The sequence below is a fragment of the Sus scrofa genome, chromosome 7 (genome assembly GCF_054392235.1).
Source record: "Sus scrofa isolate SSC_HxYL_T2T_F1_AM1 chromosome 7, Sscrofa_HxYL_maternal_Yorkshire_Landrace_v2.0, whole genome shotgun sequence".
Lineage (NCBI taxonomy): Eukaryota > Metazoa > Chordata > Mammalia > Artiodactyla > Suidae > Sus > Sus scrofa.
Window position 1 is genome coordinate 109,686,512 of NC_139389.1, and position 17,846 is coordinate 109,704,357.

The window sequence follows — 17,846 nt, forward strand, 5'->3', positions numbered from 1 at the left end:
GGTGGGAGATGGACAGTAAAAGGCACCACCTCCAAGTGATCTTGATGGGCAGGGGCCATGTGGGCCAGGGGTCGAGGACAGGAAAGCTGAAGTCAGGGTAATCTGCGTTGGAATCCTGATGTCACTGTTTCCGAGCTGTAGGGAGGGCCTTGGACAAACCAAGCTGTTGAGCCTCAGTCTCACCATCTGTAAAATGGGGGCAGTCATAGTACCTTTCTCATCAGGCTTTGATAGTGAGGATTACATGGCCTGCGTTGAAAGCATGTAGCAAAGTAGGCAACTAAAGGGCAGCTCTGGTTGTTATTATTGATGAAACCATGGTAGGTGCAACTTCGGAAGTCTGTGTTGGTGGGCTTCCTCCTCCCCACTCATGCTTGGTGAATTTCCTGGCCTTTCTAGGGCAGAAGCAAGCCCAGAGGCTCCAGAGGCCCCTCTGCCTATATCCCAAGCAGGGAGCTTTGAGGAGCCCCTGGGATCCTGGGCTGCAAGTGGGTCTCCTGGGGGAAAAACCTGCAGGAGTTCCCTTGTGGCTCAGCAGGTTAAGCATCTGACTGGTATCCATGAGGATGCGAGTTCAGATCCCTGGCCTCCCTCAGTGGGTTAAGGATCTGGCGTTGCTGTGGCTGTGGCGTAGGCTAGGAGCTTTGACTCTGATTCGACCCCTAGCCTGGGACCCTCCATATGCCACAGGTGCAGCCATAAAAAGTAAAAACAAACAAACAAACAAACATGCAGAGGCCAAGAGAAGGAGGAAGCCCAGTTGAGGGGTGAGGGAAAACTATCCCATCACCAGGAGATAGACCTGAGGGAAGACTCAGGCGCTTCAGGGAGGGAAAGTGGGTGGAGGCGGAAGGTGAAAGCAACACTCCTGCCCCATGTGTTTCGAAAGGAAGTGCCTGGGAGCTGCTGGCCTGGAAAATAGTGCCCAGAGGGTGGGGCTGGGCAAGGGAACAGACCACCACCGCCCCATTGGGTGTCACCTCTGGGTGAGGAGATTGCCAGGCTCTGGGCCTCCTGAACTCTGGCAGAACCCAGGAGGCCTTGCCCTCCTGGGGCACTGGCTCCTCCCAGGGACGCACCTGCTCCCGGAGCCTCACCGGGCTGGCTGGGAATCAGGGCCCCCCGCCCGCCCAGAGGCCGGCCGTTGGCAGGGTGGCTGACTCCCTGGGGCTGTGGGTTAGGTTGTCCCTGTCCTCAGACACCAGTGTCTCATCAGTGGCTCTTTGCCCTCGCAGCTAGACGAGGAAGAGGAGCGGAGGAAAAGGCGTCGGGAGAAGAACAAAGTCGCGGCGGCCCGATGCCGGAACAAGAAGAAGGAGCGGACGGAGTTTCTGCAGCGGGTGAGCCAGGCAGTGGCCGGGGTGGGGTATTGGCCTTTGTTCTTTGGCAGCTTGTGTGCTCCTGGCCTGGGAGACACCCTCAAATGCCTGCAGAAACAGCGTGGACTCGCTGGCATCCGCCCAGGTGGCCTTGACCCCTCTGCTCCTCCCTGCCTCCTATCCAATGCCCCCTCCCTAAACCCAGATGACCAGGGGGCAGCCCAGATCCCTGGAAGGCCAGAGACGGTGGGTGGAGCCAAGGTCCCCGCCTCTAACTGAGGTTAGACCCTTGTGTTGACTGACCCAGATGCCCGGAACTGGTACCACCCATGCTGGTGCACCGAGAGCTTCCGGAGTTGTCTGGCACGGGTGCAAATGAAGTAGGTGATGGCTCCATGCACGTGGGCCGTGGATGCCGGGGCCAAGTGGAGACAAGCTCCTCCCTCACGTGCAGGAGGCTGTTCCCACCCTGCCTCCCCGCTACCTGGCCTCAGCCCCACTGAAGATGACCCTGAGCTCTTGGCTGCTGCCCCTGGGACCAGAGGTCGCTCTGATTCCAAAGGCCACTGGAGGGGGCCTTGTGGTCTTCCGAGCACGTCCCTGCCCTTTCATTTGGAATGTGCCAGACAGGCGTGTGCTCTTTCTCTTAGGCCTCCCCTGCTCCTCCAGACATGGTCGATGGCTGGGAGGGAACGTGACCGGAAAGCCAATGCGTCCAAGCCGGTGGTCCCCGGCCTCCCCAGCCTTAATCTCTTGTTCATTTCTCCATCACAACAGTAACAATATAGTATAATAACCTCACGGGCTGGGCTCCCTTCTACGGTCTGCAACAGTTAACAGTAGTTGCTCACATTTGTAAAGTTGGGCCCTGTGCGAAGAGCAGTTGTATGTTATCTCATTTTATTGTTACAACAACCGTATGGGTAGGTGCCTCCCTTATTCTTGGACTGCAGACGGGGATGCTAAGGAAGGCACAGGGAGTTAAGTAACCTGCCCAGGTCCCTCAGCCACCAAGTGAGATTCAGCCTGAGGCCAACTTCAAAGCGTCCACCCGCAACACTCTCCTCTGCTGACTCTTCATTCATTCACTCATGGGTTCGTGCATTCCTTGGTACACTCTTTTGCTCGTTGGTGGGTTTGTAGACAGGTCATTTGAAGCCCATACTGAGTGCCCAGCCCTGTGCCAGTCGTGGTCCGTCCTATGGGAGCTGGAGAGCCAAGGCTGGGTTGGCCTGGGTGTTCCCTGACCCTGGGGTATCGAGGGCTCTCTTTCCATGCTTGCAACAAGACGGAGCAAATGTGAGGTCATGGGTGTCCACATGGTGGGAGCGTGTGTACACTTCCAGGCTGTGAGCATCTAGGGCAGGGAAGTGGTCAGTACAGGCAAGATGAGACTCCTGGGGCTTGGGACCCCCTTGGAAGAGATGGTGGACCAACACCAGGCAGGAAGTTTTCAAGAAATTTCTTAGACACGGGTCTCACATAGGCCTTTAAGATGGATGGAGTGTCACATACCTCATTTCCAGCCCTTGAGTGCCTGCAGAGCTGGGTGAGGCACGGCAGGGAACAGAGAAGTCTCACATCCCATCCCTGCCTTCCAGGGCCGGTCAGCCAGCCAGCAGGCAAGCTGTGCCAAGTGGACGCACACCAGCAACACTAGGGCAGTGACTGCTCCAAATGAACGGGGCTGGTCTCCGCACCTTCTAGCAACGCTGGCTGAGCACCTACGGTGCACCAGGCATTTCACATTATCTCGTTTAATCTCCCCGCATTCCACAGAGCTAGACACTGATGATCCGGGTTTTAGACATGGACCTGTAGCGCGGAGAGCTCGGGTCACCTGCCCAAGGTCACACTGCAAGCGTGCAGTGGAGCCGGAATTCATCCATCCATTCTCTGCCCCGACCGTCCACAGTGTGGAGTGAGTGCCCGCCACGCAGTGTGCCCGCAGGCGATGTCGCCCCGGGGCAGCAGGCGGAAAATGGAACGGGAGCTGTGCTGAGCGTTAGGTTGGGCAAGCCTGGCAGGCTGTGAGAACAGACGATCCGGGTCTAGGCTGTGGAAAGACTGCTGATTGAGACATAAAACAGGAGCAGGAGCCCACGTGGGGAAGGACAGGGCTGGAGGAGTTACCATGAACAACAGAAGCAAAGGCCAGAGGTGTGGTTTAAGGATGCAGTGAGAGAATCAAAGAGACCGCCAGTGTGACTGGAGTTCTGAGTCCAAGGAGAGAATGGGGCTCCGGGTCCTTCATGTGTCAGGAGATCCCAGCGCTAGGTTTTCTGGGGCCATCCTGACTGATGACTTTTCCATCCCGGCTGATGCCTGTTTTCCTGGCCTAATAATAATAATAATAATAATTATTATTATTATTGTCTTTTGTCTTTTTTAGGGCCGCACCCAAGGCATATGAAGTTCCCGGGCTAGGGGTCGAATCAAAGCTCTTGCTGCCAGCCTACACCACAGCCACAGCAACACCAGAGCCACAGCAACATCAGATCCGAGCTGTGTCTGTGACCTGCACCACAGCTCACGGCAACACTGAATCCTTAACCCACTGAGCAAGGCCAGGGATCGAACCCGCAACCTCATGGTTCCTAGTAGGATTTGTTCCCATTGCGCCATGATGGGACCTCCCTGGCCTAATTATAAATAGCACCTTCTTTTTCTCTCCCTGTTAGGATGATGACGTGTGTGGGCATGCGGACCCACGGGAAGGTTTGGGGAGGAGAGACCCACCCCTAACAGGTCACTGTGGCTGCAGCTGGAGCACAGGTTGGGGAGCTGAGAATCGAGTGGGAAGATGAGTTATGTGACTGTGGTGTTGTCCTAGTGAGAGAGGAAAGCTCTGTGGACCAAGAGAAGTATATGGCCTCGGGGTCTAGGAGGGAGGTTTGAGCAGGTCACACACACCCCTCCAAGTTCCCCTGTTTCCCTTTAGCCTTGGAAACAGAGGCTGGATGTGGACAGTCAGTGCCCAAGGATATGGGAGATTCGCTGGTCATTTATGTTTGAGCAGGTCAAATATTTACAGGGATATGTGTGTGTCTGAGTGTGTGCATGAAGGTGCACACAAACATATGCACACGTATACCTGCGTGTATACATAATGCAAAAAGTCACTTTCCCATCCTTGACCTTTGGGTTTTTTTGGTTTTGTTTTTGTTTTGTCTTTTCTAGGACTGCTCCCACGGCATATGGAGGTTCCCAGGCCAGGAGTCTAAATCGGAGCTGTAGCCGCCAGCCTACGCCAGAGCCACAGCAACGCGGGATCCGAGCCACGCCTGCGACCTACACCCCAGCTCACGGCAACGCCGGATCCTTAATCCACTGAGCAAAGCCAGGGATCAAACCCGCAACCTCATGATTCCTAGTCGGATTCATTAACTACTGAGCCACGACCGGAACTCCATCCTTGACCTTTGGACACTCAGATCCAGCATGGGAGGTTCTTATAGCATCTCAGAGTTCACCTGCCTGGATCTGAAGGAAGCAAGAGGCAGGCCTGTGGATGGGTCAGAGCCACACCCTGCAGGCCCTGGGGCCACCTCAGTATGGCTGCTGTCTGCACTCAGGAGCAGCGGCACCAGGCTCCTCCTACTGTACCACCAGCCTCTGTGTGTGGGTAGCAGCAACATGCTGCCATGGTGCCCCTCTCTCTTCACAGCAATTCTCTCCTTGCCGGTCACAGAGACTCTGGAGGAGGCAAGGCAGCCCCCTTCCACTGATGAGGATTCTGAGACTCGGACGGGTTAAAGTTTGCTCCAGGTTAAACTTTGCTCGTGGTGGCTGGGTCAGGACGAGAACCCAGAGCTTCCTCTGCTGCCCAGCATGCTACTCAGGTTGCCCAGGTTCAGGGAACTGGGAATCTTGTTCACAGAAGCATAGCTGGCAAGTGGCAGAGTCAAGATTTTCATTCAGACAGGGCTTTTGGGCTCGGAAGGCGACACCAAGTTTTTAAATTTTTCTTTTTTTAACGATTTTTATTTTTTCCATTATAGTTGATTTTAATTTTTTTTTTCTCATAGAAAGAGTTGGAAAGTAGAACTCTATTTTAAGTGCATTAGGGTAACTTTTAAAAATAACAGAGCCAGAGGAGTTCCCTGGTGGCTCAGTGGGTTAAGAAGCCAGCACTGTGCCTGCTGCAGCTCAGGTCACTGCTATGGTGAAGGTCGTTCCTTGGCCTGGGACCTTCCAGATATTATTGGTGTGGCCCCAAAAATGAAAAAAATAAAGTAATACAGTCAGAGAATCTTAACGTTCAGAGTCTCCTGGACCAATCATTATATTTTCTCAGCGGAAACTGAGGCCCAGAGAAGGAAAGTGACTTGGCCAAGGGTACACAGCCAGGACCCCCAGCCCCTCACCCTGAGTTTTTTCTGCTGCTTTGCTGACTACCATGGAGGAGACAGAACCTTCACTTAATTCATTCTGAAACAACAAATGGTTTCATTTTCTCTAGGACAATAAGTAGCTACTAGAGGCAAAATGATAAAAATGCAAGCAGACTCATTTTTTTGTCTTTCTTTTTCTTTTGTTTTTTTTAGGGACACACCCAGAGCATATGGAAGTTCCCAGGCTAGGGGTCGAATAGGAGCTGTAGCTGCCAGCTACAGCCACAGCCACAGCCACTCAGGATCTGAGCTGTGTCTGTGACCATAGCTCATGGCAACACCCGATCCTTAACCTACTGAGCAAGGCCAGGGGTCGAACTTGTGTCCTCATGGATTCTAGTCAGATTCATTTCCGCTGAGCCATGATGGGAACTCTTCATTCACTTCATAATTAAGGTGTGAAGATCCTAGCCTGCGGTCCTGAATTAATTAGGAAAATAGGTCAGATAATTGCTGTTCTAAAACCACAAACCACTTCTTACAATTACTTTTTTTTTTTTTTTTTTAAAGATTCCCCTCCCTGCCCAGGAGTTCCCGTTGTGGCACATCAGAAACAAATCAGATTAGTATCCATGAGGATTCGGGTTTGATCCCTGGCCTCGCTCAGTGGGTCGTTGATTCAGCATTGCTGTGAGCTGTGGTGTAGGTCACAGAAGCGTCTCAGATCTTGAGTTGCTGTGGCTGTGTCTGTGGCCAGCAGCTGTAACTCCGATTTTGACCCCTAGCCTGGGAACTTCCATATGCTGCAGGTGCGGCCCTAAAAAAAGCAAAGAAAAAAAAGGGGAGTTCCTGCTGTGGCTCAGTGGATTAAGAATCTGACTAGTATCCATGAGAAATCGAGTTCAGTCCCTGGCCTTGCTCAGTGGCTAGGGATCCAGTGTTGCCGTGAGATGTGTTGCCGACGCGGCTTGGATCCCGAGTTGCTGTGGCTGTGTTGTAGGTCTGGGAACTTCCATATACTGTGGGTGCAGCCCTAAAAAACAAAAAACAAACAAACAAACAAAAAAGATTCTGCTGCACTCAACTTATACCTACACAGTAAATAGCTATGTAGCACCAACCAATAAAACAAAAGAAAAGAAACCAAAAAAGCAGTTGGTTACAGCCTTACAGCCAGACTGTCAGAGTTCAGGACATTCCATGAGGAACTCAAACATTTTTTTCTTTTTACCACTGCACCTGCTGCTTTGCATCTGTGAACTATGCTGCAACTTGTGGCAATGCCAGCTCCTTAACCCACTGAGCAAGGCCAAGAATTGAACCTGCCACCTCATGGGCACTATGTCAGGTTCTTAGCCCACTGAGTCACAACAGGATCACCTGTATGTGTTCATCTGGCATGCTGTTTTTCAGATAAATGCTTGGGAAGCAGGTGACCCCACACCCACTTGGTCTTTTTGTGTGATACAGATATTCACGTGGGAGGTGGTTTTGACCTGCAGTCTTTTCAAGGACGAGGATCTGTGTGCAGGGCAGCTGGATGCTGCCTGGCCGACCCTGCCCCTTGCATTTCCTGCTCTGACTTCCACTCACTGTCCAACCCAACTCGTCCCTCGCGCTCCCCCGAGAACGGCCCCCACCTCTCCCTTGCTCGGACCCTCCCCAAGGCTCAGGACAGCTCTCTTCTCCACCTCCCATATTTCAAATTCGGGCAGTTTCAAGACTTGCCAAGTTTTCTCCTCCTCTCTCCTCCTCTTCATCCTTCTTCTCTTGCTCATAGCTTAAAGAAAAATGTCCGTAAGCCTCCCCAAGCCTTCCATTTACGAAGTGCTTTTCCCACGTGAAGTCATTTAATCCCCACCATCATCATCTTTTTACAGAGGAGATAATAGGCTCAGAGAAGTGAAGAAACTTGCTCTAGACTCTATTTCTAACCCCCACCAGCTCTTCCGGGTCTAGCTCCCAACCCGCCTTCCCAGATGTGTGCCCTACAGTGTCCTGAAGTGACCTATGGTTCCCGTGGAGGACTTTTATCTCCTAAACACATCTCAAGTTTCCCATGTCTATGTCCTCTTGAGATGCCCCCCACACCCACTTTCTCTCCTTAACCAGAATCAACACACTTTTCAAAAGCAAGGTCAGCCCCGGCCATGTCACCTACTCTTTCAAGGTCTTTTGGACCCTGGATGGCTGATGGGCACCTGATAAGCTCTGCCCTGCTGTATGGACCCTTCTTCGCCTTAGAGTGGAAGCTGCACGAGACCTGTGTTGGTTCATGGGCCTTTGGACCCTCTAAAGCATTCCCTGTACATAGCAGGTCCTCTGCAAACACTCCTGGGGGAGGGGGGTATTGAACTGAGACTCCCGGAGGCAGAGGCTCAGAGGACTTGAACTTGGAGCTGAAACCTTGGCTGGGGAGAACTGGGTGGTCAGAAATGTTCCCAAGGTCACCAGCTTGTAGACCCAGTGAGCAGGCAGCTAAGATTAGCACCAACCTGCCCAGACTGATGGGTCACAGACTCGTGGTTTCACACGGGGTCTCTCCTGACCCTCAGAGACGCACTTCTCCCGGAATTTCAAGAGCAGTGGCCCAGGCCAGCCTCCCTGGCTTGCCCTGTTCTGCTGAACCCTGAGCTGCCATGGCTGGCTTTTAATATTTTCCCCCTGAGCACTTTTTCCTTTTCTGAGGCTGTTCTCCCTCCGTGTCTGGTCACGAGGACTGCACATCTCAGCAATTCCGAGTTCCCCAGGCACTCCCACAGAGATGAGCACAAGGAAGAAGTCAGTCAGACAGCAGCCCTGGAGCCTGCCTGAGCCTCCCCCCGCCCCAGGGCCCCGAGACCCGAGGGAGGCCGCCAGGCCGAGTGGTAACTCACAGTCCATTGCAAGCACAGCCCGTTCTTTATCTGACGCAGGTGGCCCAGCCCTGGCCCCTAGACAGTTCTTGCCACGCAGTCCTGAGCATGAAAGAATGTTTAGAACTTCCCTGAACCCTACCCGCTGGATGCCAGGGGCACCCACTTTCCAGTCGTGACAGCCAGATGTCGCCAGACATTGTCGAATGTCTCCCGGGAGGCAAAATTGCTTCTGGTTCAGAAACACTGGTCTCAACTGTGCTGGCCCTTGAGTAAATTCCAACCCTCAAACCGGTTCTAAGGTTTTAGGTAGAGCCCAAGAAAATCACTCAGCGGCTTCTGTATTTTACTGTGTTGACTCCCTGAGCCTTGAATTGGTAGGCCCCCCCCATTCCATGTCATGCACCTGTAAATCCCCCAAATCAAGTCACATTCCTTCCTTTCCCTGGAGCTTCCCCAACCGAGCTGGAAGGTCTCTGGAAATCTCACCTGAGGCCTATTTAAAACTTCACCGATGTTCCCTCTCACCCTCCCTCACTTAGAGCTCTGTCATGCTCTCAAAAAAAAAAAAAAAAAAAAATCGGGACAAAAAAACCCCCCAGAAAACCCCTTTTGGATCCAGAAGGATAACTATTGATTGCCTCCCAAAGGGCAAACCTTCTAGATAACAGCCGATAAGGAAGAAGCTGTTCAAATAATTGCAGACTAGGAACCAGGAAGCACGTGTCTCAGGAGGAATTATATGACTGTACTGGACTCACGGATTCCACATTCCAGAATGTCCTTATTGTACATTTATCAACATAAAGCACTTTGCCATTGCACCGTCATCGTGGGCCAACTCTAACCCCTCTGTGGACCCTCTGTGCACCTGTTCTGGATCCACTTGGCCTCCATTCTTCTCCTACCCTTTGTTTCTTGTGCAAAGGCCCTGAGGCAGGGCAGTGTCTGGGATATTTGAGCAGCAGCAAGGAAGCCACTGTGACTGGAGTGGATTGAGTGGAGGAAGAGAGGTGAGATATGAGCCAGACTGGCCCCAGGGTATAACCTGGGTTCAGCGCACTAGCAGGACAGGCCAACCTCACAGGAGTGATGGGCAAGGCCTAAAGAAAGCCAGTTACCCCCAGGGGCATGGGGGGGCGGGGAAGGGGGAGAGGGGAATGGGGCTACTAGCAGATTCTGTGCTTCCTCCAGTGGGAACCTAGCAGGCAGAAACCAGGCAGATGCCGGCCCGGAGTGCCCTGTGCCTACTCAGAAGGAGAGCCTCTACCCGGAGCTGGTCCCCAGAGAGAGCTTAAAAACCACGTCTCTGTTTTTGCACTCAGGAGTCTGAGCGGCTGGAACTCATGAATGCGGAGTTGAAGACCCAGATCGAGGAGCTCAAGCAGGAGCGGCAGCAGCTCATCCTGATGCTGAACCGGCATCGCCCCACCTGTATCGTTCGGACGGACAGCGTCAAGACGCCCGAGTCGGAAGGCAACCCGCTACTTGAGCAGCTAGAGAAGAAGTGACCCTGGGCTGGGAGGAGGAGGAAGAGGAGGACCAGGAAGAGGAGGAGGAGATGGCAAGAGGGAGGAGGACGAGGGCACCCGAGGGCCCTGCCTTGGTGCGTGAAAAACTTTACAATGAGGCTCAGCACAGCCAGTAATCGGCCGGGCTTTTTTTCTTTCTTTTTTTTTTTTTTTTTTTTTTTTTTTGTGAAACTCAGATCAGCCACACAAGGGGAAGAGCAGGCTGACGAAACCCAGAAGGACCAAGCGCTGAGACCAAAGTAGACTCGCGGGTGGGGCTGTCCTGCTGGGGCCCAGCTCAAAAGAGGTGGGACCGAGGCACCTGGGCCGAAGAGATGCCCACCTAGGCAGCCTTGGGCACTTCTCCGGCCTCTGCACCAAGCACCCACCCCAGGGACCTCCAAGCAGCCAGGAAAAGCCATGAGTTGCAACCAAAATGCCGTCGAGGATGGAACCAAGTGACACTGCCATCTGGCTGCCCCAGCCCTGACCCCTGACCCTGATGCGAGGCCAGAGAGGGCCGAGATGCGGGGCCCAGCACGGCCCGGCCTGGAGCGGCAGCCGGAGTGCACCCTCGCTGGCCCTGCTGGAGTTTGCTGTGGGCACGAGGCGCGGGCGCCCTTCCAAAGCACATACTCACTGAATGTTTACAGACTGGCTGTCCTGGCAGGGCTTTCAACTGCACATGTTTTTTATACTTTCTTTCTTTTTTTTTTTTTTTTTAATATTTTTTACAAAAAAAAGATTTTATACAAGCAATATATATATGGATTTCTATAATCACTCGATGTGATACAGTATAAATATGCTATGGTTTGTTTGTTACGAACAGATATCCAGCAGTTATGGCAGTTGTGTGTAACTCCTAAGTACTGTAGACTCTGGGTGTTGGGGTGGCCGGGGCGGGAGTGGGGTGCATTTCCATCCTGGTAAACCCTCCATAGTACTCAGTCCTGTATCGCTCAGTAAACCTTACTCTTACCTACCCAGCCGCCTCTTGTGGTGTCTGCCTAAGGAACGGGGGCCAAGGCACTCTTGGTGGGCCTCCTGGGGTGCGGTGTCAGAGGATGTTTGCACCATGGGCTGTGGGCCCTTGGCTTTCACAACTGCCCCCCCGGGTAAGTATTTATATGCCCATTTTATAGATGAGGAAGTCGAGGCTCAGAGATGTTAAAGAAATCTGCAATACTTAGTTTATTCACTCAACGACTGTTTCCTGTGTTCCAGCCCGTGTCTGCCAGGTAGTGGACAAGGCGCTGAATGGTTGCTGGGGAATAAATCAAACCTAAGCCCTGCGCTCACTCACGGAGCTGACAGTCATGAACTAAACCCCATGCTTGCTCCGTGCACCGTCTCTGTTCGCCTTCACAGCAGCCTTGCCAGGGAGCAGCTACTGTCCCATTTATAGATGAGGGAGTTTAAACTTGCCTCCACCCCTCGTTCTGGGGGAGCAGCGTGTACAGTCCCGTTTACTTCTCTCAACAGCATGAAATCAGCATTATTATCTCCATTTTACAAATGGCTTAACTGAGGCTCAGAGAGGGTAAGTGACTCATCCAAGGTCACCCAGCTAGCAAGGAGCAGAGCTGATGTTTGAACTCTGTTTGCAAGGGCCCATGACTCTCCACCTGTGGCCAGCTGACTGTGTGAGTGTCCCCGTGGGGGAATATGTCACCTGATTAGAACAGGCCAGTGAGGCCATGGTTACAAGAGCTAGTTTCTGGGAGTGTTGGATGGGATTCTGGGCTGTGCCGTGATGGTGGAATGAACCAGAGATGTGAGCAAATGGTGTGGATGATGCAGCCACACCCCACCTTCCCAGCTGAAAATCCACCCTGTAGAGCAAGAACAGCTCAGGGCCACAGCAACAAACTTATTTGGCCCACGACGTTTGCAGGTGCTTTCATGCATGTTACCGCGTCTACTATTCCAGCTCTATAAGGTAGGTGGGAAAGGTGTTTTGGCCCCATTGTATTGTTGTGCAAACTGAGGTTGACAAAGATGAACATTTGCCCCATTGAAAGCAGGCAGAATCAGAGGCTGAACCCCACTCTCCTAACTTCTACTTGTGTGCTCTCTCTCTTCCATCACTGGGGCTAGATAATTAGTTGCTGATGGTGACGCTTCGGGTCAAGGACAGCGGTGACCTTGGGTTGCTTCTCCAATCATGAACGAGGCTTTCTAGGATGGACAGGAGCCAAGGCAAAATAAACTAAAGGCAAATAGGTTCAAGATCCAACCTTCTACTGGTTAGCCACAAGCCTCGCTTTTCTGGTCTGTGAAGTGAGAACAGTAATAATTCAAGCCTTTCCTAAGGGGTTGTTGTGAGGGTCAAATGCAGAATGCATATACAGGTGTTTTGTGAAATACAAAGCTCCATGAAATGGTAATTATCTTGCCCTCTGTTTGCGTGGACAGTTGTTATTTACCTCATAGGACAAATGACTTGAACATCTTTTGTTCTCCAAAGGTGGCTGCAGCGTTTGTGTTCTGGCCATGTATCCGGCTCCCATGGTGATGGATACCTGGGATCCATGACTCCTGGGTTTGTTTGGCTCCAGAATGGCCACAGCCCAGAGGGTTGGGCTCATCGTCTCTTCCCTGAGCCTTCTTGTGCCCTCTTGCCACGTGGTCATAAATAAAACTTGTGCCACCTCTGCCCAGAGTTGCTGTGAGAATCAACGGGACAGCCTGGGAAGGACAAGACCCGTGAGCCGTCAGATGGGCAGCAGATACTATGTGGTGGTCAGGATTAGGATTAAAGGGAACTTCCTACACTGCCAGTGCGAAATTGGTGTGACTCTTATGTAAAGCAATTTGGCGATAACTGGTGACACTAACACTAAACATATCCTTTGACATAGAGATTTCCCTCCTGGGTATACATCTTGGAGGAGCCGTAGCATAGGGGTTCAAGGAAAAACACAGGCATGTTCACTGAAGCTTTGTCTGTAACAGAAGTTGGAAACAACCTAAATACCTATAAACAAATAGCAGGTAAACAAATTGTGTTTTCCTCTTTTTTTTTTTTTTTTTTTTTTTTGTCTTCTCTAGGGCCGCACCTGCAGCATATGGAGGTACCCAGGCTAGGGGTCCAATCGGAGCTATAGCCACCAGCCTACACCACAGCCACAGCAACGCAGGAGCCGAGCCACTTCCGCAACCTACACCACAGCTTATGGCAATGCCGGATCCTTAACCCACTGAGTGAGGCCACGGATCGAACCCGAAACCTCATGGTTCCTGGTCGGGTTCATTAACCACTGAGCCACGACGGGAACTCCGACAAATTGCGTTTTCATAAAATTGAGTCTTACTCAGTTAAAAAGAATGAATCAGAGGAGTTCCTGCCGTGGCACAGCGGGATCGACGGCGTCTCTGCTACACCAGGATGCAAGTTCGATCCCTGGCCTGTCACGGTGGCTTAAAAGATCTCACATTGCTGCAGCAGCAGTGTAGGTCCCAGCTGTGGCTTGCATCTGACCCCTGGTCCAGGAACTCTATATGCTGCAGGGTGGCCAAAAAAAAAAAAAAAAAAAAAGAATCAGAGCTAGAGATATCAGTGGGGGTAAACCTCAGAAATATGTTATGGTCCTGGAGGGTAGGGAGCAGGTTGCAGGAGGACATATGCAGTATACCGTATATGTAATATTTCCAGACGCGTAAATTGACAATTATTGTTTATGGTGCACACAGATCTGGGTATTAGAGCTATAAAAGCATGCATAGGAATGATGCTCTACAGTATTGATGTGAGTACCAGGGCCTGACTTGTGGGGGTGGGGAGGAAGGGGCTGAGGAGGTCTCTGCAAGGGTAAGGAGGACACGAGGTTTCCACTACAGGTGAAACATTTCACTTATTTTTAAAAATCGGAATCAAAGATAGAATGATGCTAGAATATGTCAGACGTGGGTGACGCGTGTTGTCTTTCTCCACGCTTCTCTGTATGCCTGATAGATTTCATAATAAAAAAAGAACGTGCTACAAACAACATAAACAGAAGGGTTTGTTTTTCCAGGCGTTCCTTGGCAAACCCGGGAAATAAAAACAAAATCTGAAATTACAATGGAGTTGCAGCACATGCTCTTTGAATTTATGCAAATTTAATTGCACGCCTGGAGGGAGAAAAAGGCGATTGAAAGAGCGTGTGATGTGTTCCGCTGGCCCTTCCAGTTAATAATCCATGAGCCTGGTGGTGAAGGAGCCCCAGGGTGAGGGCACCTTGGGGAGGGTTGATCTGCACACTTCAGTGGGCCCTGGATCCTGCTCTCTACATACATAATGGGCCATGGAAGTCATGGTCAAGGTTAATTTGGACTCTACCTTTTCTCGCGACAGAATTTTCAGTTCAACCCCTGTGTGACATGCAACTCCACCAGCTTTAAAGCAAAGGGGGAGTCTTTGAAAGACATGAACCCGGAGTTCCTGTCGTGGCACAGTGGTTAACGAATCCGACTAGGAACCATGAGGTTTCGGGTTCGATCCCTGACCTTGCTCAGTGGGTTAAGGATCCAGCGTTGCCGTGAGCTGTGGCTCTGGTGTAGGCCGGCAGCTACAGCTCTGATTAGACCCCTAGCCTGGGAACCTCCATATGCCACGGGGGCAGCCCTAGAAAAGGCAAGACAAAAAAAATAAAAAAGACATGAACCCAATTTTCACAGGTGTATGGGGCTCCTGTTGCTACTATAACAAAATTATCACAGATTTAATGGCTTAAAACACACATTTTAATATCTCATTCTGGAGGGGAGAAGTCCCAAATGGGTCTTACCAGGTTAAAAAAATCAAGATGCCAGCAGGCCAGTGTTCCCTTTGCAGGCTCTGGGGGAGAATGTTTTCTGGCCTTTCCCAGTTTATGGAGGCTGCCCACATTCTTTGGGCTCATGGCCCCTTCCACCTTCAAAGCCAGCACTGGCCGGTTGGGTCTTTCTTCCGACAATCACTCTGACACTGACTCTTCTGCCCCCTCCCTTCCGTCTTTTAAGGACCCCCGTGATTATATTGGGCCCACCTGGATAATGCAGGCTAATCTTACTTTAAGGTCAACTGATTAATAATCTTAATTCCCCCTTTGCCATGTGACATAACATAATCACAGATTTCATCTTTGGAAGACCGATATTCTGACTACCACAATAGGAACTTAAGAGTTGGAGGGTATTTTGTTTTGGGGGGCTGCACCTGCGGCCAATGGAAGTTCCCAGGCCAGGGGTTGAATCGGAGCTGCAGCTGCCAGCCTACACCACAGCCACAGCAATGCCAGATCCGAGCTGCCTCCGCAACCTACACCACAGCTTGTGGCAACGCCAGATGCTTAACCCCCCAAGTGAGGCCGGGGATTGAACTTGTATCCTCATGGAAACTAGTTGGGTTCTTAACCTGCTGAGCCCCAACGGGAACTCCAGGAGTTGGAGATTCTTTTTTCTTTTTCAACTTTTTTTGGGGGGCTGCATCCCGTGGCCTATGGAAGCTTCCAGGCTAGGGCTCGAATCAGAGCTACAGCTGCTGGCCACAGCCACAGCCATGCAAGATACGGGCCGCATCTGCAGCCTCCATCACAGCTCACAGAAATGCTGGACCCTCAACCCACTGAGTGAGGCCAGGGATTGAACCCGAGTTGTCATGGATGCTAGTCAGGTTTGTTACTGCTGAGCCACGATGGGAGCTCCTGAGTTGGCAATTCTTAACCACAGCCCTCCTCACTCCCTGGCTAGAGAGGCAGTTTTCTGTGTAAGTGCCATAAGGATGGAGTCTCCACAGGCACCCCCCAGTGCTTGACACATGGCAGATGGTCAATACACACAACACACAAATGTACGGTGAACACAGACACACACATGAACCCGCAGATATACTCAGGTATGTGATACAATATAGACAGAGACAAAGACAGTTACATACACAACACACAGATATATAGACACACGTTTCATATAAGGTGTGGTTAAGTATAAAGCAATGAGATCCATGTCAATCTTTCATATTGCATTTCTGTCATCTTGAAATGAGCTTGTTCTCCATACTGGCAAATTTTCTTTAATAAGAACTAAGTTATGGCCAATGATGAGGTTAATGAATCCAGGCACACTGTTTTGGCTTAAAAATTAAATATTATAAGAGACTATTTCTCATTTAGCTCCTAAACTGGCTCTGAGGGTGAATCCTAAAGACCCAACTGCCAGTACTTTTGGAGTTTTGCAGTGAAGTCACACTTAAACATCCGCTTCTCTTGCTCTGAGGGTTAGCACTCAAGGACAGCCACCTGGGTGGACAGTACTGGGCACGTGTTTGGGCCCCATTTTAAGTTCCCTGACTCCAGCCCAGTCGCGTGACCCGTTCTGAACCAGCGAGAGCAACTTCACACAGATGCAACCCCACTTCTGTCCTGTGGACATTCATGGGTCACCCCGTTGGCTCTGACACATATGCAACTTGGAAATCCGGGACTGCCACACGCTTCCTTTGACTAATTGGAGGAGGGGCCAGAGGATAAATGCCTCCCCTTTCATTCTCCAGGTGGAGAGTTCTGAGATGGGTTTCCTAAGATTCCTCAAAAGTTCTTGCAGGATAAGCAAGACCTAGAGAACGGCCCTGTAGAGGTGGCCCAGCTGAATCGTGCGCTTTGTACTGGTTACCTCTCCTTCCCTGGTTAACCCCTCTGCTCCGTGGCTTCACTTCCTAAATAAACTACCTGAGCATAAGCATAAGAACAAACATCGGGTTGCCAAGGGGGAGGGGGAGGGGGAGGGAGTGGGATGGACTGGGAGTTTGGGGTTAATAGATACAAACTATTGCATTTGGAGTGGATAAGCAATGAGATCTTGCTGTATAGCACAGGGAATTACATCCAGTCACTTGTGATGGAACATGAGGGAGGATATATGTATAGGTGAGAAAAAGAATATATATACATATGTATAGGTATGACTGGGTCACTTTGCTGTACAGTAGAAATCGACAGAACGCTGTAAATAACTATACTGGAAAAAAACAAAAATCATATAAACTTAAAAAAAAAGAATAAGCATTTGTCTCCAGTTCGGCTTTGGGGGGAACACAGATGAAAACAGTTGGTATCAGAAGTAGCCCTAGGGCCTTCCCTTCATGGCTCAGTGGAAACGAATCTGACTAGCATCCATGAGGACACAGGTCTGATCTCTGGCCCTGCTCAGTGGGTTAAGGATCCAGCGTTGCCATGAGCCGTGGTGTGGTTTGGATTCTGAGTTGCTGTGGCTGTGGTGTAGGCCAGCAGCTACAGCTCTGATTCACCCACTAGCCTGGGAGCTTACATATGCCTAGGGTGTGGCCCTAAAAAGACCAAAAAAAAAAAAAAAAAAAGAAGTAGCCCTAGAAATCAGACTCTCAGAGTATTTGGGATGGCACATTTATTTATTTATTTTTATTTAAAAAAAAAATTTTAGGGCCACACCCGAGGTTCCTAGGCTAGGGGTTGAATCGGAACTGCAGCTGCCGGTCTACACCACAGCCACAGCAGTGCCCGATCTGGGCCACGTCTGCAACCTACACCACAGCTCACAGCAATGCTGGATCCTTAACCCACTGAACGAGGTCAGGGATTGAACCTGCATCCTCATGGATAGTAGTCAGGTGGAGAGTTTCTGCTGAGCCACAATAGGAAATCCTGGGATGGTATATTTAGAGCTGAATGCACCTGCCAGTGAGACGGCAGTGATGGTGGGTTGGGTGAGGACAATCCCCGAGCTACTGAGCATCACCGTTACTCAGACTCTCCGGTGTGGACTGAGGTGTGATCCAGGGGGGAAAGGGAAGCCATGTCGGAGGCAGTTGCCTTTTGCTCACCATTT

General features: G+C 51.1%; 1 protein-coding gene across 4 annotated transcripts in view; it reads left to right on the forward strand.

Moving 5' to 3' along the window:
* JDP2 (Jun dimerization protein 2) overlaps positions 1-10,211 on the forward strand; it is a 41,421-nt gene extending 31,210 nt beyond the window's left edge. For all 4 annotated transcript variants that reach the window (XM_021099535.2, XM_021099533.2, XM_021099534.2 and 1 more), the window contains exons 3-4: positions 1,236-1,340; positions 9,834-10,211. In XM_021099535.2, coding sequence (XP_020955194.1) covers positions 1,236-1,340; positions 9,834-10,019 — 291 coding nt within the window. In that variant the 3' untranslated portion in view covers positions 10,020-10,211. The remainder of the gene's footprint in view (positions 1-1,235; positions 1,341-9,833) is intronic.
* Positions 10,212-17,846: the final 7,635 nt, after the last annotated feature.